The sequence below is a fragment of the Hesperophylax consimilis genome, chromosome 26 (genome assembly GCF_061612785.1).
Source record: "Hesperophylax consimilis isolate HC1 chromosome 26, BYU_Hcon_1.0, whole genome shotgun sequence".
NCBI classification, from domain to species: Eukaryota; Metazoa; Arthropoda; class Insecta; order Trichoptera; family Limnephilidae; genus Hesperophylax; species Hesperophylax consimilis.
In genome coordinates this window covers 11,256,538-11,281,102 of record NC_142861.1, presented here as the reverse complement: position 1 = coordinate 11,281,102, position 24,565 = coordinate 11,256,538, and the positions used below count along the sequence as shown (strand labels likewise).

At 34.4% G+C, this 24,565-nt stretch overlaps 2 protein-coding genes across 3 annotated transcripts in view; one reads left to right on the top strand and one right to left on the bottom strand.

Annotated features, from left to right (window-relative positions):
• The window catches only part of Mid1 (calcium-permeable channel component Mid1), a 188,329-nt gene extending 173,127 nt beyond the window's left edge, over window positions 1-15,202 (top strand). Inside the window, exon 3 of the mRNA XM_089647538.1 lies at window positions 5,592-15,202. Within this exon, the coding sequence (XP_089503664.1) occupies window positions 5,592-5,959 (368 nt within the window). The 3' untranslated portion in view covers window positions 5,960-15,202. The remainder of the gene's footprint in view (window positions 1-5,591) is intronic.
• A 290-nt stretch (window positions 15,203-15,492) lies between these two features.
• The window catches only part of NaPi-III (Na[+]-dependent inorganic phosphate cotransporter type III), an 84,329-nt gene continuing 75,256 nt past the window's right edge, over window positions 15,493-24,565 (bottom strand). For both annotated transcript variants that reach the window (XM_089647552.1, XM_089647553.1), the window contains exon 9: window positions 15,493-23,739. In XM_089647552.1, the coding sequence (XP_089503678.1) occupies window positions 23,646-23,739 (94 nt within the window). In that variant the 3' untranslated portion in view covers window positions 15,493-23,645. The remainder of the gene's footprint in view (window positions 23,740-24,565) is intronic.

The window sequence follows — 24,565 nt, the reverse complement described above, 5'->3', positions numbered from 1 at the left end:
CCATGTCTGACTCTGAAATAAAAGAAAACACAAATTTACAGTAGAATTTGGATATAATGACTTTGCATTTAACGGTCTACTGTTTTAAGTGACGATAATGTAAACTCTAGTAAGGTTTCATAGCTTTTAGTAGGAAAACGTATCCGTTTAAAGTGACCAACTACGTAAAGCGACCTATTTTAATGATAATTTGTCCGGTTACAAAACCCACCTACCAATACAGCCTCGCAACACAATGAGTCCCGTGAAGCGAAAGTGTTTTTTCAATTTAAGAAAAAAATGCTGTATTACACCGTTTAGAAGCCGGTGAATCAAATGTAATCCTCGCAAAGAAGTTCGGCATGTCTTATTTCTCACTCTGCAATACCCGTTACAGAAAAAAGATGTGTAATGATGCATCCACGACATAACAACAATACATTTTGTATGTTTGTTATGTGGAATTTTTAAGTACTATGCTTATTTCCTGCCAATATACCAACAGTGAAACTGTGCTAGGGATATCAATATAAAATATAGATAATTGATTTTATATTGAGCCCCTGGTATGACATTTCAAAAAATAAACTCACCGTTCCCAAACGCCGACAATTCTTCGTAGAATGGTACGTCCACCCACAGCTCGCTGTGATAGCCGGCTTCCGGAGAGAAGAGTTCCCCACTCCGCGATGTCCCAGGTAACGGCTCGGGAGATGCTGCACGGATAGGCATAATTGGTGCATTGGGAGCCGTTGATTGGGTCTGTGCGGGAGTGGACATCCACGGTGGTGGTACGGGTCGTGGCAACGGTGAAGGCGTCCCTTGTGAAAAGGGACACGTTGTTCTCTCCGGAGATGGAATTCTGAAAACATTTACATAAATCATAGAAAATTGTTCTCATTCACGTGTGAAACAGTAAGTACAGTATGTAAATAAACAATAAAATAAGAACTCTGTAAAATATGCACTGAATGTGCCAAATGCACAGAGCGCTGAACTTACCAACTCTCACTGTAAGAGTGGAACGCTGTCAGGAAAAAACAATAATATTGTACCAAGCATCTAAATACGATTACTTACTTTTGTTTAGTTTTTCTTGGAGGTGCGGTAGGGAGCAAAATGCGCGCCGCCTGCTTCTTGAATTTTCGGCTTTCCAGCTCTAGCCGGAAGGAAGCAGGCAGGGCCCTAACAGCCTTTAGGGCCTTGACGCGATCCTCTCGCACCAGTAGCAAAGCAGGGTCGCTGTTTAAATAAATACAAATATATGATGAGTTCAACGGCCACAGCAAAGTACTTTCATAAAAAAACATTAAAAAATACTAACACTCCAGACGAGGCTGCAATTGCAGCTCTGCGTTGACGTCCACGTGCAGGTAGTCCGGCACCAGCTCGTACCCCACGTCTCCCTTTTCCTCTGCCTCCTCTTGCAGTCAGCACCGCTCTATAAATTTTAAATTGAAAACACTTAATGTAAGTACTTAAATGTTTAAATTTTGTTAAATATTGCACTAATATAAAATTTGAAAATAATTATTGGGTTGTGGAGTGATCCCTTTCCCTGGACGACAGCTGTTTCTGCACAAATTTGGTAAAAGTAAACAAATTAATTAATTATACAACTAAATTACTAAATTTTTATTGTGTGACGAAGGCTTTACACCATTTTACATGTGAAAAAGAGTCAACTTTTTGACATATGACTTAAAATAATTGGTTAGCAAATATCTGTATTAATAATGAACCAATTCAAATAAAACTTATATATATCTCTTTGTTTTGAATCACTGTGATGGAATATCTATATTTCAAATGCGCGAGTGCAGTATTTAAGACATTATTGTAAATCAAAAACAGATGACGTCTTCAGTTGACGTAATCTTACACAAAAACTTCAACCAAAACAATATAATACAAACAAACGAATTAAAAACGCATTTCAAAGATAGATAAGTCAATCATGATTACACAGATATATAATTATGCGTTAAAAACCCAATAAATTAATTACTTACGGCATTTTAGGAAGAGTCCAAAATTTCGTGAATGTTGAAAATTTATAATTTTGTTTTTGACAGGACGCCATAAAAAAACCGCGAAAACTCGTTAAATAACACTTCAAAGACAACGGATAAGTTCATAGACAAAGAGAATATATTATCAGCTATTCGATAAAACAAGTAGCTGGCCATGGAAACGTTTTAAATAATTACAATAAATATTTTACGAATGGTAGAAAAATCGGTCCATTTTTGGACCGATATCAATCGCAGAAAAATAAAAGTGGTCGATTTTTCGACCGAAATCGTTCCAGTGGTTATTGATGCGAGCACTCGAGTGATTAAGTGGAGAGTGTGAACTATAATGATGCACGACTCAAAGGCGATTCATATGTACATACTGCTGTTGTCGGTTTCGGTAGGCCGATAAATTGATAACTTTAAGTTCTTTCTAGGTATAATATGAATGTGGTAAGTTAGTTATAAATAGGTAGTGTGGTGACCCCGACTCGATACCCCCCACTGTGACGCCTCGGCTAATGCAATAATTTGCTAGAGTTGCACCCCGTAGAGAAAACTCCCAGTTCATGCCGAGCTTACAAACTTACTAGATGTTGTCATGCCTCGCCTTTTCAAAACAGTCTGATGTTCTGAGTGCGTATATTATTGTTATAAATTCTTTCCGCTGCTTTTCCCGCATTTACCGAGTGCCTTTCACTGCAGTTTGGCGAGAGATGATCCGTAGTGTTTCAAGATACGTTGCACGTTGTAGGTCATTAGCTCCATATTGTATGCAAACAGTTGCGCCTGGATGTCTATGGTGTGTCGAACATATTTTCCCAGGACTAAATCTGAAAAACTTCTCTCCATTTCATTTCGGTGGAATAGTCATATTTCCACATCGTACAGAAATATGTACACGGATCAGCGCCGGACGAGTGTCATCTTGGTTTCTTTGTCTTAAATAAATATTGTCGTGCCTATTAACATTACATTGTACAAAATCAAAACAAAACAAAAAATGAAAACGCACTAGTGTTTCTTTATCTGTACAGACAGACTGAACCATAAATCAACTATCTAGACTGAACCATAAATAAACTACTCACGACTGTGCCTTAGCAATGCGTAGCGGGGTACAGCCAGTTCTTAATAAATTTATTTTCATGTTTTGAATGACTTCGTCGTTTTTATAAATATCTAAATGATTCGTTTAAGAAATAGTCTATCATTTCAAAATGAGTTTCTGATTATGCCCACGACTATTAAAATCAATGATATTATTTATTCCGACTGAATATACTTTATTTATTGTAGTTTCAAATATCAGCTTATTTTTGATTAAAATAATAATATACCAAAAGGAACCGGTTCCTCGGAGAAATAATATCGACGGTTCCAGTGACAGCAAAAGAACCGGGACAGGAATAATAACCATCTCTAATAAATCTCTGTTTTGAATTTTGCAGTTCTGTTTCTGTTGTATGGGTTAGTTTATTTATACACGGTGTCCGGAAACTCGTAGTACAAGCGGGAAACTGGAGAATCTACACCACATGGGGAACCCAAAAAAACATCAAGTTTTTTGATTTGAGCATTTTATAAAAAAAAAAAAAAAAAAACCAAAAAAAATATTTTTCTGCTATTTTAGGGTTAAAGTTTTTTCTGGTGTTTAGGGTTGAACAACAGATGTTTTAACCCTGCAGAGCAGAAATATTTTATGATTACACCGGGTTAAATGAAGGATGATTTCAAAATAATGCTTCAAATCCGAGTTTCTTCATTTGTTTTACTTTCAAATAGTTTTAATTAGTTGGGTACTTTGATCTCCAGTAATAATTTATAAGAATTTGATTAAAAAAAAAAAAATCAACTTCAAACTCGATTTACTCGATAACGAAAGCTCAAATCAAAAAAAAATATACTACAAAATCGACTCCAAATGTGATGTAGATTCACCAGTTTCCCGCTTGTAGTACGAGTTTCCGGACACCCTGTATATGGGTTGTATGTGAGCGATTTATTTATGGTTGTATGTGACAGCCAGTGACAGCATTGTGACAGCTGACAGCTGCATTAATGATTGTGGTTGTTCATGCTCTACTGTATAATAATAATTATTATTATGTAATGTGTTGTAACTCTGTCTATTTTAGGTACAAAATGGTTAAGGAAGGTTCGTATGAAATTTTCTATTAGTATACTTTTACAAATATACTATTCATAGAAAATAATGTTGCTCTTTATTTTGTATTGTTTCTTCACAAGGTAAATTTATTGGTTTAAAATCCAGAGACCCGCCTCATCCAAAGCACAGATTATTTTAAAAACACTTTGTATCAGTTTGATTACATGAAAAACTACTATTTCAGTTCACGAAGAAGCAAAATATGTATTTCCTATTTGGTAAATCTTTCGTGTTCCCTTTACGACCATTTTCTGTGTGGGTTTTTAGATTATTTTTGGTAAATATTCGGAATCGCTGGACACGGATTATACGAAATATTTTTTAATAAAACCTTCTGATTTACCTTAATTACTATAAAAGGAATCTGACTGCATTTGGGATATTTTTAATTTTACATTTTAATTTTTAATTACGTAAATCGAAAATTCACTTTTTGTATGGGATGACAGCTGGAATGGTTTCTGTTGATAACATTTTCTTTTGTTGGTATTCCTGATACGAGTGGCTAGATTTTTTACCATATGCAAATACTAGGTAGGTACTATTTTAGCCAAACTCGAAAAATAAAATAAATATGGTAAATATTCGGAATCCAAATTAAGAACCTATATTGTGAATAAGGTTCATAGTTTGGGTTTAATTAAAAATAAAGAAACACTAGCTAACTAAGAACTTTTTTTCGTGTTTTTAAGTAATTTGTGCGTATTAACCTTATAAGACTACTAACCCTGTATTGCGGCTTACAATTTTATAAGCTAAAAAAATTACACAAACATTTATTGAAGTAACGATTTGTGGGTATATGAGGGGGCACCCAAAAGAAACCGAACTGATGTTGCTGTTAAGAATTTTTTGGTGCTAGTTGTTTTGTTTGCTTGTCGTTTTTGCGATAGCTGATTTTCGTGAACGGCACAACAAGCCGTGACGTTTTGAAAACTGGCACAGAAACTCTTGAAGTGTTAAAAAAGGCTTACAAGGATGATGCTATGTGGAAAACTCAAAGGACGACTTCTCCAGCAATGCGCTTGGCATTCTGACTGGGGAAATGTAGCTGTACATGGTCCTACCGGCAGAAGACTGTACTATAAAAATTAAACCCCCACAACATCAGTTCGGTTTCTTTTGCGTACCCTCTTGTAGCATACAATGTCATGTAAAATTAGTAATTATAAGATATATTAATGAAAATAATAATATCCCAACTGTAAATATCTTCCTCAACCAAACGAAATTACGTAAGTTAACATGTAATGCTCGTTTCCCGTAACTTAATATCTAAAGAACAAACCAATATTCTGGTGGCGAAATGTCATATGTCAGTTCATACTGTCGCTGCCTGATGTTAAATATAGTGCATGATCATCTACCCGAATGATCTTATACTAATTAAGTTGAGATATAGTAAAGGCTGGCTGTGTGCTTTTCAGATGCCAACATCCAGGAGACGGGTGAGCAGCTGCTCAAGTCCAACTACGGCCCTCCCAACTGCTGCTACGTGCACTGCGGGATCTTGGGGGGCTCCCTGTGCGTGCAGTGCCGGGGTGCGCTCCCTGAGCAGGAGCAGCCCTACGCCGCGACCTGCGGAGTGCTGTCCCTGCTGCCCCCGGTCCCCGCTCAATCCTCCTCCCCTCGGACTGCCCCCCCCCTCGCGCTCATCTCCCTGTCCCTGCCTCTGCTCCTCAGTGCTTACAACAACCTAGTGTACAACACCCCGCGCAATAAAGACGCTCGTTACTCAATGACTCTTATCATTGTGGATTGGATTATGGGAATAGTAACGTGTACGAGGTTATAGCTCTTGCGTCTAAGTCTCCCGCCCGGCCCTACCCCGGCCGCGCGGGCGATGCTTGGAAGTCTGACTTGTAAACAAATGTTCGTTAAACGGGTGAAATTAATTAATTGATAGGTTATTCATGAATTCCAAATGATCCACGGTGCGTCTACTTCAACGTCATTTATTATATCCGACACTTGTTAACACTTTGAGTGGCAAATCATTCTTACTATGTTCCGTGCCATCGATTTCTCTATCTCCACTCTCTGATCTATTCACAATAATATGTTTGTGAGGCATTACATATATTACGAAAGTATTTCATTCAATTTATATTATCATCTATTTCCAATAAATTCTAAATATTACAAATCTTATTCAGTGGCTCTTGACACTTGACACTTGACACCGATGTTAAAGAATACAGTCTCAACAAACATTAAATCTCCCACTCAACATTGCAACATTCTGATTGTCCGACAGCACAGCTGCAACTGTACTTGAATTAATTAAAAAAATGCCAGAAATGATTCACAGAATTGATTGAATAATATAGTTTCGAGTTGTCAATGTGATGGATGTGTTCAATGACAATCAGAGTGCTATGTGGGTTGGATATCCATTTATTGATTTCTTTCCACTGGATTAAGTTTTGATTTGTTTGTACTTGATATTCCCTCGAGAGGACAAATATTTCTATAAAATATAATTGTAAATACGAAGTTATAATGTGCCAAAGACTGAGGAATAAAAGTTCACTACTTGTTAACACTTAAGTGATATTCTTGCTTAATTTAACACTTACACGAATGTCGTTAAACGTTTGTAATGTTAGTGTGGACCCATTACAGTGATTAGTTGTTCTTTTTGGGTCTGTGGACTATGAAATATCATTGGACTGTCGTGATGCAAACTAACCATTGTTTAACCATTTATAAATACATATATTTAACTATTCATAACATGGAGACTCATAACTCTTTAGACAGAGGGTAGGTTGCCTTACAAGGCTACCTCCTTACAGAGAATACAAGTATTAACATTTGGTAGGTACTCCCGTCAGTACAGACATAGATTTATATATTAGATGTAAATGCACTTATTAGCGCTCCGGAATTACATATTTCCTTTCCTTCTGGTTACGATACTAATAACCTCCGTTTCAAGTTGGAGATTGAACACTGTTTGTTGAACTTGGCTTGTATAGTAAGTTGGCTCTAAGTGGAGTCGATTGCTCTACTGTTAATGTTCGTGGAGAGTTTATTGGTGCGGCAGAAAGAGCCAGCTAGAGTCCGCAGGCCCGACCGGTAAACCGTCTAAACATTATTTTTCAAGTCAGACTTTAGCTACTCAATCACGTCCGCTCACCATTTGTGTAAAATACTCAAATAAAAAATCTAACCCTCTTTTTATATGCAGTAAGAAAATGGAAAACACAGTGCGAGTGCGTTATCATTAAACGGTCAATTTATTTGTCAAATATTGTTTGTGTTACGGCAGATATTTCTCCGCTGCAGGGAGCCAGCCCACACCACCGGCACTGGTCTCCAGGTCCCTGGCTCCCGGCTTCCGACTCCCGCCACCTGGCACCTGGCCCCGGCCAATCAACGCAGCGTTCTTTCATTCCAACCAAACTAACCTTCAAATGGAACTTGCTTCGGAAGAATTGAAAATTAAAATTATACTTATTCTGACTAATAGTAACGTTGGTAATTAATTAAAATTTAAATATGTAAATACAATTGACTGTAAAAGGCATTGAAGTTATAATTCTCGTGGATCTTTTTTTCTTTTCTATTCTTCTCGAGTGATTTTTCACGGTGTCGGAATTGAGCATTGGGAATAATATTCTTCATGTCAGATCTCTGTCAAACTAATAGCTCATCTTTCCAGATGTTCCGCCTCTTCTTTGTTGGCAATCAGGCAGCTCCTTCAGACCTATGGAACTGTTCTACCATCACGTCCCCGTTGACTCGTGGCATTCAGTTTGTGCAATAAGACAGCCTGGTAACGTGTTGGTTGGGCGTCTCTAGCCATCAGCCCTTGCGGATGCAAGCAGAGAAGAGACGGAAACTCCTCAGGACTAATTTATCTCATTTGCTACATTACTACAAAGATATTTAATAAATATGTAAATATCTAATAAATATCCATAGTTTTGTGCTGTTAAATTAAATTATTATATAAAAATCTATAGATGATGCTAGAACTCTGATAAAACACATTTGTATTACAATAAAGAGAAATGTGTTCATTCAAAAATATGTATGTATTAAATTTTACATTTCGATTAAATCAAATATGACAAAGAAATCATTAAATGCGACCTTTAGCAGTTGATTTGCTTCGCAGAATAAAATAAAGAGTAATTTGGTAGAGATTACATTGTGACAAACAAGAAAACTTGAAACATAACATGTAAAACAAGCATTTAACATACAATTGTGTGTTCTGATATGATGATATGCAATTCCTTTCACAAAGTTACGCTGCCAATGCCTTTGCAAAAAACAACTCCTTATTAAATATGCAAAACCTTTTATAAATTGCTTTGACCATTTTCCGAACCAATCTTTCAACAGATTCAATCAAATACACTATTATTATTTATTTATTTCATCCCTCCTTTATTGCACTCGAGTCAATTTGTTAATTCTTTTCAAAGATAACTTACAAATAGAGTTGACACCATTTCTATAGAAAGACTTTTCTATGCAAATCAAGGAGAGTTGAACTATACAGGAAAATACCATTCACAAAAAACTGTGCATAACATTGACTGTAAGAGTATGAAGCCTTAATAATCTAAAACAAAAGCATCCTTGGGAGGTACTGCATTGTTTTAATTTGCAATGTTCCCAAGTGTTTTCCAGTGTTTTCCAATGTTTTTCTGCAACATACGCAGTGCGTGGAATTTTTCTGTGTGGATGAACTTGTGGAATATGAATTCATGCAAAGGTTGGTTGGACACTGGATAAGAATGGCGGAAGTTGGTTAATGTTGATGTTGGATCTGGATGTATTGAGGAAGTGCAGATACATTTGATATGGATATAGTTGGGTATAGCTGCTTATAGTTGTTGAATTTTATTAAAAATACAGCCGACGTATTTGATTATGATTTTTCATATTTAAAAACTGATATGAAAATACTGTTGAGTGAACGTTATAAAATATTTAATTATGAGAAACATGAATATAACTTAAAGAATATTTGTCATACAAATGAATTGATTTTTTAATACATATATATACATATATATATATATATATCTTTGTAATTATTGAATAATTGTAAAGAAAAAAAAAGAAAAATTGTTATAAATAATAAGTGTGGTTGAAATATGATATTTATAGAATTTTAAAAGGACATTATTGTAGTTGTTTTAAATAAATGGTATCGTAGTTACTTAAAAATACCGTCTTATGAAGTCTAATGCGAGGAGTGTTAGGGAGTAATACCGGCCTGTAGCGGCAGTCACACTCATGGCTAGATACGGTCTCAGACACTCATGGTTTGATACGGTCTAAGACATCCATGACTAGATACAGTTTCAGACACTCATGGCAAAATCCAGTCCCAGACAACCATCTCAAATACTCATAGTACAGTCTCAAACACTAGAGGATAAATGCAGTTTCAGATACTCGTGGCTAGATACATTTCAGAGATCCGCGCTCAGACATCCATGACTAAATAATATCCGTGACTAGAAACAATAGCAGACGCACACATGGTTAGATCCAGTCTCTGATGCACATGGCTAGATAGTCTCCGAAATCCATGGCTAGATCCAGTCTCAGACACACATGCCTGGACACAGTTCCAGACACTGGTAGATACAGTCTCAGGCATTCATGGCCGGATCCAGCCTCAGGCACACATGCCTGGATGCAGTTTCAGATACTCATAGATACAGTCTCAAACACACATGCCCAGACACAGTTGACACTCATGGATACAGTCTCAGACACACATGCCTAGACACAGTTTCAGACTCTCATGACTAGATACAGTCTCAGACACACACGCCTAGACACAGTTTCAGGCATCCACAGCTAGATAAAGTCTCAGACACATATGTCTATACACAGTTTCAGACGCTTATGACTAGATACAGACTCGGACGCAAATGCCTAGACACAGTTTCAGACGCTCATGACTAGATACAGTCTCAGACACCCATGGCTAGATACAGTCTCTACTCAGTCACTCGGCGGAACTGCTCTTTTCCGCCTTATCCTTTGCATAATGTACACCGACACTATTTTTGTAAAACAATGTTTTATTTCAATGTGTATTATAAGATATTATTATTTACAAGAGTTGGAAATATGCATTACAATGAATTTTATTTCTATTATGGTGGGGGTTTGATAAATACTATAAGATTGGAGATATGCAATAAACTTAGTGATAAGTGTTCACGATAAACGATAATTAAACAGCACAAAATACAATATATAAGTATATCCTTTGGGCTTTTATTAAGTACAAGTATGATATAAATAATTCAGTTAATGGATTGTACGTTGGTAGTTCTACGACTAATACTTCAACTCACTACGCCATTGTATTATTAGCCACTAATAAATATGTATTACAATAGCCATCTAGTGCCAGAGAGTACTCATACGTACCAATGTAAAAATACATTAAAACCACGGGCTCTTTGAACAAGGCCATCAAACTCAAAACATTGTGATTTTTGGACTGTATTATCATTAGATCTTAACAATTAGTTAATATCTTTCCAGCACTATTGTATATTTTATTATATTGACAGAGCTCAGACAAGTTGTCCAACGCCATCCGTCGATACGCAATACATAAACGTATATTATATCCCCAGATATCTTCCACTTTTCGCACAAAAAAGGGCAAAACACACAATGCTTGTTAGCAGTCTGTAGCTCTATTTAACTCTCCACTCGGTTTGGTTAACATTTAACATCACTACTTACTAAAGGCTCTCGTAAACAAGCAACTTTGCAGGAGAGTCTTAATGTGATGACTATAGGGTATACATGCATATGTCAAAAGTATACAACCAAAACCATCTGAAGACTTACAGCAACATCTGAAGACTTTGAATAAAAATTACCTGGCCAGAAATCGTCTTCTTAGAATGTCATTTATAGAAAGAAAACATCAACATTAAAATTTAAATAAAAAATATTTTGTGTTGAGTTGGGCGTGTCAAGTACCTGTCCTACAGTTAGTATAAAAAATAACTGTTTTCAAAACTTTGTCATTGCCCTCATGTAAAATTGAATCTAAACCAGATAATACATATAGTAATATCTTGTATGTATTATTATCCTATTGCCAACTCTTTCATTATTTGAAAAAGTTTATTTGCAATTGGGTATTTCTCGTCACAAGCAGTTAATATGTAATTACTTTATACCCATCTTCTCATTTGATGTGCATTAGAGAATATCTCCTACAGTTCATCTCTTTCCTGCCCAGTCGTCCGAGTGATCCCAGTATTGTCCGGTCCGGGTGTTTAGCAATACATAGTTGAAGTTTAGTATTATTTCCACATTAAAACTCCTACGACAAGAGGACTCGCTTAGATAATCTCCGACAGAACTCCATTAGCTGGTAGAGAGCCTGCATGTTAGTACAAAATTTTGAAAGTAAGATCTTTAATGATAGGTCTGTGTTACTGATTCGGTTAATATTAGTACTGTATTTACAAATATAAATAAACAATAATAGGAAATTGCAAAACTGCCATTATTAAATACATAATTGTCTTCTTTGGTTTGTAGGAATATGTATAGGCATTACATATATGGGCATTTAATATTACGTTTCACATAAGAGTTGATGGGATCGGGTGGAGTCATGTCTTGTTTCTCATAATTTATTTATTAGGTTGAGGACGAGATCAGGTAACTTTTCATAAGACAAATGAAACGGAGACGTCTGTGTCTGCACGTAACATCCGTCTGGGCGCGGAGACAGACGTTCTTACAGCCCCGCGACTTCGGGCCCGTGTCCTTTGCTCTCTCGGGCCGGGGACTTTCTGTATAGGTGAAACAAACAATTATAATCATATTATTATGTATCTTTCAGATGAATCTAAATGTGCCTCAGCTTTTTTGTGATATGAATAAACTATAGGTAATGATACATTTTTGGTTCATATTTTGCTCACAGAAGTTTCTAAGCATCTATCATGTGGTACAGAATTATAGCCTTATGATGTAAGAATACATATATTGAAGGTACTATGTTTGGGCAATTATTGGAGAATAATTGCAATCTCTGTACTGTAATATTGAGAATGCATATTTCCACCTCTCCACCGAGTATTTATCCGTGCAACGTGTATGTATATCTCATTCATGGATGTGTTTTGTTGTTATATTTTATAGGAGACATTTTGTACGCCTTACGCAATTTAAATCAGAGATAAATATTTCTTAATTCTTGTAGGTTCAGAGAATTTAGAAAAGTGGGTGTAACGACTTTGTTAATACATATAAACTTGGGCTAGTAAACTTGCGTTGTTTCTGTACCGTGTTGATAAGATAAAAAGCCTTAGTATATTAACTGAAGTAATCTCGAGGACTGCTCGCCCTTTCCGAGGCAATTAACAATACAATGCAAGTGGGGACCAGCAGAACTCGAGATGAACATTCCCCCGTGGGAGGTCAGTGATAACGAACACCACAGTTCTCCAAGTAGAATATTTTCACAAAGAATCTGGAATTTGTAGATCTTTTTCTCTATTCTTCTGTGTGTTGTCTTTTCTATAACCAGAGTTAAACGCATAATCAGGAAACGCAGAAGTTACATTTAATATATTAGTGGAAGTTGTTCTGTAAAAACAATATGATAAACAAGAAATAAAACAAAGGTTGGGGATCTTGACTTCGTTGTAAGAATGTTGAGAGCCACGACTATTTAGCCGCACAATGTATGTAAATTTTAAATTAATGAAATAGTTGTAATTACATAATGTTTGTATGGTTTATTGTTGGCCGATGTTGTTTACTGGTGCCTGAAGCCCGTAGCCCGAAGCCCGAAGCCCGACAACCAACGAGACGAGCCGGTACCGAGACTCGATGCTTTCACATTCCTCGGAACATACATTATTATATTACTATTCTGTCTTCAAGTATTTATGTAGAACGGCCTTACGTATAACATTCTATAGCGAGCAACTACAATAAACCGACGGCCATTGTTATTATGTATTGCCATTAAACCAGACAAATTAATAATTGTTTAAGATAAGTTTTCATAGAAAATATAGACAGGAAAACCATAAACATGGGTAAAAAACATACAATTGTGAGATTTCCCAAACAACAAATAGCTTATAAGTTTTATATGACATTTTGGTGGACTTGAGTTATCAATTTTGAGGTGCCAGTTCTCTACAGACCGTTTTAACTTATTTTGTAATGATGTGATACATGGAAAGGTTTCAAGATAGAATAACACTGTGTACGGTTGTGATGGTCTGTTTGTAGAATACGCGGTGTGTTTGGAGACGTTCGGCTCGACCTCATCTTGCCTATTTCCTTCTATTACTAGCATTCTATGCCAATCTGCGATCTGCCAACCAAACCAAGAGAGGAGATTGCGTTTTGTACATCTACCAATTGTTAAGTTCTGTCTACAAGAGCACAATGGATAAGGACATTTCTACAACATAACAGAAAGCCTGTTTCCTTTGAATAATGACTAGTTATAAGATAAAGGCTTGTTTAATTAAACTAATAAGCCTAGCCTTACATTAACGCAATATTAGAGAATAATAGCTAAAATAGTTTTATTATATGTATTTAAATATATACTTATGAAGCCGACGTTGGTGGTCTTTCTGTTTATTAGGTGGCCGCTATTAGACTTGTCAGTTCACTCACTATTCTCCTTTAGATACATACTCCATACTCCAGCAATAGATCATCTCCATGATCCATATTGACCAAATCTTTTATTCCATTTATTAACCTATTCGATATTGTAAGGATGTCTTGTTTTAATCTGGCTTCCTTCCCATCATTTCCTTTCAAATAAAAGCACTTGTTAAAATTGTCACCATCTTGCAAATACCTCATTACCATCTCTAATACGGAAGCGTCGTCGCTGAGATACTTCACATCACAGATTAAATCCTCTCTCAATATGGATAATAGGTGAGACATGTCACTTTGATTATGAATAAGCGTGACATGTCACACCAGAAATTAAATTTAATTCTCTCTCATTATGGATAATAGGTTGGGCACTGATAACCATCTCCAAAAACACCTCGTATTTATACAATGCAGTGAGTCGTTACAAATATAGTTTGCTTTGATCTGAAAGCGTGAAGCAGACTCGATCCCGGTTAGGATGTTTGCCCAGTCAAAGACGGTACAGTTATTAGAGTATGCTGATTGATTGAGGAGATATCCGACCTGCCTCGAGTCAGTTCTACGCCGCAGGGCACTGAGGGGCACTTGAATGGACACAAGTGGTTGTTGCGAAGTCGTGGTTGTTACTTGGGAAAAGTTGAGTCGATGAGTTTGACGCGACACCAATACAAGATACATTTGAAGTAAACTAGAGATACAATGTTTTTAGTAAATTTATAAAGTTTCCACAACATGTTTAATATTGTGTAAAGGTCTGGTGGAGTGGACTCCTGTCGCCTTCCATTTTGTCATTTATTTAGTCAGAATGCTTTCAAAGTTATTTTTATATGGTATATTCTATGGAATGATTATCAAATTACTGAGTATTGTTGTTACATAAAGTTTGTTTGTTTACTGATTTTTATCAAATTACTGAGTATTGTTGTTACATAAAGTTTGTTTGTTTATTGATTTTTATCGCCGACAGATCCATCTATCGTTTGAACGAGAGTTGATATTATATAAATGATAAGTTTATAGTAATTGCCATTTTTTAAGGATTTATACTTTTATTTTGTAGCAGTTCATTTAAAGTGAATAGTATTACTTATACAGTTGTTATACTTTATCCATTCTGCACAAATATATCTATAAATAAACAATAATTAAAGTCGGAGAACATAGTGACATTTGCAAGGAGTATTAACTAGTCCACATACCTAGAAATAACAAGAAGTTTAAGGTATTTTATTAACCATGAAGTTTCTACTAGTTTCTTTCTATGGAACCATTCTAATGTTAAATAGAAGTCTTAGAATTTCACATGTCCTTTGTTCATTCACAGGTGTTACTTATGGTTTGTGTTTTATCTTCAGTTTTACTTAATAAAGGCATGGTTAAATAATGTGCATGTTTTACTTTACACACGACCAACTCCTCACACCTCCCCCCATCCATGCCGTGCTCCATTGTCTCCAGTGGAAGATTGACTTCAGCATTCTCAGGGACTTGTATACTACCAACTGAGGAGACCAACGTTGTAGGAGAGGAAAAACAGAAGATAAATAACTACCTAGTATGTCTGAAAGGACAGAGCTTCCTGTCTAATAATGCAAATGGGATTTTTGGAAGTGACGTGGTAACTTCAATAATACAAAAAGCAAACGATTATCATTAATCATTTATACAGATCAAGTACATTGTTTTGTTAAAAAATATCATTTTTACAAAATAAAAAGCACATAAATTAGAAGATTCGTATAACCATACTAACAAACTATGTATTTAACCCCTCACGCATCTGACAAATTGACCGTTATATTTCTTAGACGGTCAGAGAATTTTTTTGTATTACCGCTTTGCAATAAAAACCAAAGGGAATATTTCTGAATGTATCTGAAATCTAAGAACTGTTTTGAAAGGTGATGAAATACGCATTCAAATTTTATTATTAGAAAAAAACATATAATTTATAGTTTATCAAACTTTTGAATGCAAACATAAAAGAAGTTTTAAAAATGGCTCACCTTATGTACTTTCATATAAAAATAAAATTTATAATTATTTTTCAAACTGCGGTCAGAACCTTTTGTGGTTGAACTTGAATATAAAGCGTGGTTTTTTCTCTTTCTCACACCGTTTAAATCATATTTCTCACCATGTCAGTAAAGGAGACACAAAGATTTCTATTAGACCATATGAGCTGTTCCCAATGAAAAGCGAAAAAATTGACTGGATGGATAATGGAAATTTGTTCCCAAAACTGAACAAATTAGCTTGAGGGGTTAAGTTAAAAACTGACAATTTAATAATAAACATAAATAATACTGATCTAAAATTAACTTCCAACCATTTTACTATTATTATTGAAGCTTTAGTGGAGATCTCTACCAGAGTGCATAACAGTATTTGTTTGATCAAGCGCCATCTGTACTGTCAATTATTTCCAAAGTCAGAATAAATAAATAGACAGATGGTCAGCAAATATATAAGCAGTACATAATGTATTAATGCCACTTGCATTACCAAATGTAATTCAAATCTGTGGTTTTGGTCAAAATTGACATTACTAGAAGAATGGTTCGAGACTTTAAATTGTAAGTTTTAATTGAAAATAACAAGTTTCACTGACATCTTTGGTTTTGTAGACCACTTGTTGATAAGAGTTATCATGGTTGTTAAATCGAATGAATATATTATAATAATACAATATATATACTACAATAGTGTAGGTATCTGCCGTGCTGTATTATTTTAATATCGACAGTCCCTACATACACTGTCGAATCTGCAAAAAATTGTTTTCTGTTTTTTGTCTACTGACTGTTTTTAAATGAAAACTATCAACTTCTATAATATTGGCTGGTTAAAAACAAAAATCGTCGTTTTTGCTTCCCTGTAAACCTCAAAATGAAAATTCAACAGTGTCCGTAGGGACTGTTGATATTGTTATTGTCTAATACAGAGTGTAAAATCACATGCCCAAAGGAATTTAATCAGACATATATTTATAGTAAAATATATTTGGAGTAAAAATTGTATATGTAATTTTTAAGTCTGACGATATTTTATTATCACATGTCGCGACTGATCACACGGCACGTGATATGTACTGTGCCTCGTCTGTTTCCATGCCGCTGGTAGGAGATGGAGTGCATAACACATGACCCGCTAGGCTGTACCCAGCTATCCAGCTGCGAGGTAAGCAATATGCTAAGGAATCACTGATTAAAATCCTTTGGGTACGTACTCTGTATATTCAGCGGTAAATGATATCCAATGATCAGATGATGAACTCCACATTGGACAGCACAGAAGTTGTTCAAAGCGGACCTCGTGTTGTTATGTATGTACATATAATATATGCTGGAAGCTAAAATACTCTACTGATGCACTATTACTAATATAAAAGATCATTTTTTCCTGATTTAAGTTCTGGTTTGTTTCATTATTTCCTAAAAAAAACTAAAAACAAGTCGTTTTCTAACATTGATAAAATAAATTAAAGGAGCTTTATAACAAAGTAATTGAAGCTTGAGTATTCATTTAAGTATATGTTCACTGACAAATAAAAATTATATTGATAATGAATGTATAAAAACTAATTATTAAAGTTAATTAAGTAATGTAATAAAATACAATGTTTAATGAGAATAGTTACAACTTTTTTTTTTGGTTTCTTCTTAATAAATATACTTAATAATAAAATAAAAACTATTTCAAAGCCAAATGAAATAAAACTTTTGAAAGTAGATATAACTTTTTGGTTATCCATTATAAATAAATTAAACAATTTTAATTGGTTCGAACCACTACATATTTATTTTTTTTAATAAATGTCAACCGGTGTCGTAACAACTGTTCCTTTCTCAGGGCATATTTTGTTACTTCCGCATATTTTACTACTTACGCAGTATATATTGCTCTGAGGAAGGAACAGTTTTTCCGAAACCGGTCGGCTTTTATTAAAAAAATAAATATACAGTGGTTCAAATTAAGTTAAATTTTTTAATTTATTTAAAACTTTTAACTTTTTTTAAAATGGGATTTTAATTTGGAGGCTTGAAAATTTGTAAAATGAGGACAAGAAACACATACAAAAATATGAACTGATCAATTTTATAACTAAAGGAATATCCGTTTGATTACTTTTAAGTACTTTTTATCACCAGAGTAGTTTTAGAACTAAAGAACATATATTTACGAGTTTATATGAGAAATATCAGACCTAAAATTGATATAAAAGCACAAACTATAAACTAAAACACAACTACTAAAAAATACTGCTACATATTATAAATACATAATATTAATTTCATTCCAGAGTAAATAAATAAACCAATATTTTAATGACCAACTTATACCACGTGGGGGTAATCCGTACAAAAAGACACAGGTTCAAAAATTGAGCAATTTGGACAAAATGCTCATGACATGTCATATTGCCGCTATTTGTTATAATATAATGGCCAGATTGTTTTAATTTAACAGCTTATATTTGTTCATTTTTCAATGTTCCTTACACCAGCTGTGAAGCCAGTCTTGTAAGGTTCATCAAACTTAACAACCAACATCATAATACTCAGACTGAACTGGCAGTCTCCCGACTCAAAGTCATACATTTAATCCATAATATACTTTTAAGGCCTTGTTCCACAGGGAAGAAGTACAGTAAGTATACTTGACGATTCAAGTACCTTGGCAATAACCACCATTCTTCTGCGCGTAGGTTCATACAGTTACACGTCGCCGATATTTTGTAAAGTCATTCGGCGACTCCAGTCTCCCGCGACAAGGTGGGCAAGATTGTTGCCACTCGAGTCATCAAGACTACATGAAGTCACTTATGTCACTGTGAACGTGCTTTAAACAAATACTCTAGAATATTAATAACATGTCCAACTCAAGTAAAATATTGGCAGTATATACTGTTATACTATATATATAGGCTGGCAACTCTGGCCACTCTAGTGGCATAATCATGTATAAAAGCAAACCATGTCTCACAACTCGTGCCGCTAGGAGGCGCTAGTGTAGCATGATGCCATCAAAATGTATGGGAAATGTCAGAAGTGAGGTATTATAACTAGTCTACAGTATTTGCTTCAAATCAATGCTAGGAACAAGAATGTCAACAAAGAATCACAGGTACAGCGGTTTGGTTATAAGTGAGGTTATGAAAGCATGCTAGTTTTGACGTTTCGAGAATTCACCAGTGTTGGTGATGCGGATCTTGTGATTTCAGTAGCGACATGTACTGACTGTGCATGACAAGTTGTTTGCGATGTGAGTACACAACACGAGTACCGGATACTTGCGTATCCCTGTGGAAGAATGACCTTACGTGTTGCACTGAAGTTACAGCATATTTTTTAAACATAATATGTCAAACAGTTTTTCACTTTCATCTTCAACATTTCATTTGCCAGAATAAATTAAATTAAATAATTTATAAACAGGCATTGGAAAATATTTATTTTACTGAGAAATAGATGATATTTAAAATAAATAAAAACAGACTAAAGATGGTTTGCCATCGAAGAATTTCACTGCAGTGCAAAGGATTGAAGCTGCCCATTTTCAAAGTTAGGTAAATTTCATAATTTTTAAATTATCCATGATGGTATGATAATCCAAATCAAACCAGTGACAATATTTAAATCATCTATGATGGCATGATAATCCAAATCAAACCAGTGACAATATTTGAATAATCTATGATGGTATGATAATTCAAATCAAACCAGTGACAATATTTAAATTATCTTTGGTGGTATGATAATTCAAATCAAACCAGTGACAATATTTAAATTATCTTTGGTGGTATGATAATTCAAATCAAACCAGTGACAATATTTAAATTATCTATAATGGTATGATAATCCAAATCAAACCAGTGACAATATTTAAATTATCTATAATGGTATGATAATCCAAATCAAACCAGTGACAGTATTTAAATTATCTATAATGGTATGGTAATCCAAATCAAACAGAGACAATATTATAATGTAAATTATGACTTTCAATATTATAACCTCACTTAAATATTAAAATTCTCAAAAAATATTTCAAATTTGACATACACGGGCCCAAAGGGGTTATTTCACATAGAAGACCCTCACTCCAAGAACCAGTCTAACAAACCTTATTTAATTACCAGCTTACAAAGATTGACTGATTCACATTCATATACATATTTTTACATTCAATATACGGTACATATTCTGAAATCAATAGCTCAAATTAATGTTTAATTTTTAAGAGCACCAGCGCTGACTTATAATACACAAATTAATGACTTTAATGTGTATAAACAAAAATTGTACACATGGATGGTGCGTCAATTATTTATGTTGAAATACTGAAACATATTGGAACTTTGAAACATAAAGTTCGGACAAAACATGGTATTTTGGGACACGAACAACATATCCACATATAGGAATGATGTATCTAATACAGATTCTATTGTCATGTTAAAGTTAACTACAATGTAATATCGTCAGTAAATTAAGTGTGTTTTTATTTTTTGTTAATTGTTCAAATAAAGATTACAAAGTATTTTATGTGATCATATCCTGATTTTTCTATAATAGTTAACGGTATTATTCATTGGCTCGCCGGCCATCGGCAAGCCAGACAGTCGACTCTCGATCACCGGCGTATTGATGTGGCATGACAACCAAAGAAAGCTGTGTAAAGGCAGTCGGTTCGACTGATCCACCGGCGGTTTATTATACCGCGGGCCAAGGATTTCAAACATGCTCAGCGAGTTAGACCGCCGGTATTAAAACCTCAGATATGGGTGCTACATTGGTGATAGGTATAAACCTTTAGCTCTAGCTGTTTTAATCGCAAATGAATTAGGGCTTGTTTTTATTAAATTATACTGTTTTTCGAAGAATACTGACAATATGTAGTTTAAATAGAAAAAGATCCATTGTTGCATATTACGAAAATAATACTTCTTAGGAAAGATTCTGAATATACTAATTCAGACAACAAATCTAATTTTCCAAAAGTTAACCAGGAAGAAGGTTACTTAGGAAGGACAACTATAATTCTTTGCTTTTTTCTGTCAAAATAATAGATAAGATATGCAAAATTAATTTTTTTTAGAAATTCATTTAAAACTTCCTTATGTAGTTTAGTATGGTGGACTTGTATATAATATAGAGTCATCACAGCTATACAATAAGAGGAAGCAAAACTAAAAATAAAATTTCATCAAACAAATACTTAGGGCGCGTTCTTTCAGAGAATTTTAAAAATTCATCAAAATTTCAAAGTTCATCTTCAAGTTCCGTGAAAGTCCTATTGAAGTTCTGTTACTATCTAAGTAACTAGAAACAACCGACCCATGACAAAATAATAAAAGAACTTTCACAGAACATGAAATTTGATGAATTATTGTTCAAATTATGTGAAACAAACCATCCTCAATGTTTGCGCATAATATTAATGTAAGACCACAGACTTCAATGAAGGAAAATAAAATAATAAAAAAGTCAAATAAATAATTTGGTATAGAATACATAATTAAATTATTATCTAAATAAGAAAAAATACACAAAAATACTATGTACTAGGTAAGTACTTAGTATTACACTACTAATTAGCTAAGCTTTTCAAATAGGTACTTCTGAAGTCAGTAAACAGGCTTCCTACGTAGATAAAATAAATAACTTTCCAACAGCAGCATTTGAGGGGTATAAAAGCAAAACCACCATTATCAGGTAATGTAAAAAGTACAGCATTTAAAAAAAAAATTGTACATTTCCCTTAAACTTTTTTTGTGATTTTCTTTTGTTGGAATAATCTTTTATGCATGTTTTTTTTAGATTCGCATTTTCAAATCAGTAGTTTTTTCTATTTGTTTCTGTTCTAAAAAGTAATAATGGAGGTATTTAAGTAAAATTCAACTTAGTGGCATTTTTTAACCAGAACGTTTGTTAGAGTGGCAGTTTTAACTGGCACGGCGGCCATATTGGATTTGCGAATTACTTACATGTTTTTGGAGCATTTCAAGAGTGGCGTTTTTGAACATCATCAAAGGTGGAAGAGAGGCAGTTTTGCATTTGACCACTGTTTGAATGACTTAGAGGGTGAAGAATATAGATTACTAATTAATCATTAGGTCAAAATGAACAAAGTGTGGATAGTGGCGTTTTTGCTTTTATACCCCTCATTTATACCTATACATACAAATACATTTTATAACTTACACCTTTCTTGCATCCAACATTAAAAAAGGATACTTTTCTTGTAATTGACACGAATATTATTAAAAAAGTGAAGAATGATTTTTGGCTAAAAAAAAAAGAATTCTTTGGCAAATTACCGTAATGTTTGTGTACCACGTTGGAAGCCGTATTTTATCATATAAAACTAATAAAACCATTGAATACACATATTATTTCTGATATCTTAATTTAATTAAGTATCTGTAATTAAAATAAAAACATACTAATCTATCGACGTTGCAACAATAAATTCCATTAGTTTCAGAAACTCAAATGTTCATATTTTCTAACACATTTAACCTATAGGGGCCAGAGCTCTGCAGTCGTGTCTGCTGTCGAAGAATCGTGTCCACGCACGGTACGGAGGACTGCAACTGTAATGTCGGCCTTGTACATTCATTTTGGCTATGGATATTAAAGATATTATACCCTCTACTGGGTTAGTTAAAGACAAAAATAATAATGTATATATATCTTATCAAGAACCGTACATTGTATACGCAAAAATATATTTTTGTTTATTGAAGTTTCTTTCTGGCCCCTACGGGTTATGTAACATACGCAACATGTGCCAACTCGCAAATCAGAACATGTTGTAAAAAAGGGAAATAAAAATATTTTAAAAAACAATTATACAATATAATGACTTTTCAAATTTAGCACATTATTAAAGTAATACTGTCTGCAATATGCATTCATAAAAATATATTTGAATCTATATTAGATTAAAGTGCAATTACTTGGAAGATAATCTAAACAAAAGGACGCCATCTTTCCACGTTTTCCCTCCCCAATAATAGTTTTCACTGGTATTTTCTTTTCTGAAGTCGAATAACAAGTTTCAAACAAGTTGTATGCAAACAATGCATATGCTTGTGATCATGATGGGGTAATTTTGTTCATGCAAAAAATGCCACAAAGAAGAGATTGACACGCACCGCCCCGAGACCCGAATACCTGTCACCAGATCTTTGATCGGGTGCTTTCATTTGAAGCACATTTTTGGTAGGTAGTGAGTAAATGACAGCCTATTTTATATTTCAGGTATCCACCATCTCTATTTGTCAGTTACAACAATAAGATTCGAGATGCCCGGTCTACAAAATTCATACATCTATGGTCGCTCGCCACACCGGCAATCATCACGGGCTGCTGACGATCAAATCTTTTTTGAAACACAATCCATTCGTTAGTGGTTCATTAGAGGGTTGCAATGATTGGGTAGTACACAATCGAGCCACGACTAGTTTGTGTCAACTCTAGCTGGAATATATATTTATATATATTATATTCATTAGTTGAAACCTAGTTGATCAAAAACTGTTTGAACATGTTATGGAAAATGAAATTAGTCAGCGTACAGCATTTTTTGACAATAAGCACCTAACCATTGGCTGAGTTACTTTGAGGCATTTTTGAAAATCTATGAATTTATGTGGGTGAATGATTTTAAACATAATACCTTCCATCCTTTCAATTTCCAACATACAATTCTCACCTGTACCCTTTAATAAAGAAACCTGACAAATTAACTTACAATGAATTTCTTAATTGAGTACTATAAATAGGTATTCAAGTCGACAAAAAAATATATCATTATTTCTAGAGTTCTACAGTCATTTTCAAGAAGTACATTATGATCCCTGACAGCAAGCCCGCTATCGGAACAGTCACTACCCACGCAAAGATTATGTTCCTGAAAGAAAACAGAAACAAAACCGTTACATAATGAACATTAAAAAATACAAAATTGACAAATCCATAACCGTTTAACAGCGGCTGATGCACAGTATGTTATTTGGAAAGTCAGACTCACGCGTTGCTGTCATATGATGACAGATGACAATGCGTGTACGATCGACAAGCCCCCAGGCTTTCAAATCGAAATTTCGTTGGATGTTTTCATCCAGAAATGTGATAAAACAGAGCAGGATGGATTTCTGACCTGATGTATTGAGCAGTGTATACTGTATATTTATTTTTACAAGCAATAATTATTAGCCTGAAACACTCATCCACATTGAAAAATCTCCTGATAAAAGATACATGACGCCAACGGGACCGGGCGACAGCTCTGACCACTGAGCTATGGCGGCTTATCTCTTATCCGCGAAATAATTCAATATATACTAGTGTTTCATTCAACAATTACTGCTTGTTACATTTTTTCACCTGAAAACAACCAACTTTATTTTATATGAGAAAGGCATTGTAAGTGCTAACTCTCTCACTAGATGGCGTCGAGACAAATTGTCTACATTTTTTGGTGAAAATACTAGAAATTGTCAAATATTAATTATTATATTTTTGGTAAACTAATGTTTAAGACAAGATTTTTTATGCATAGCACAAAGGGTAACAATTATTTTTACAAGCAATAATTATTAGCCTGAAACACTCATCCACATTGAAAAATCTCCTGATAAAAGTCCTGATAAAAGATAAAAATCTCCTGATAAAAGATACATGATGCCAACGGGACTTTTATCAGGAGATTTTTCAATGTGGATGAGTGTTTCAGG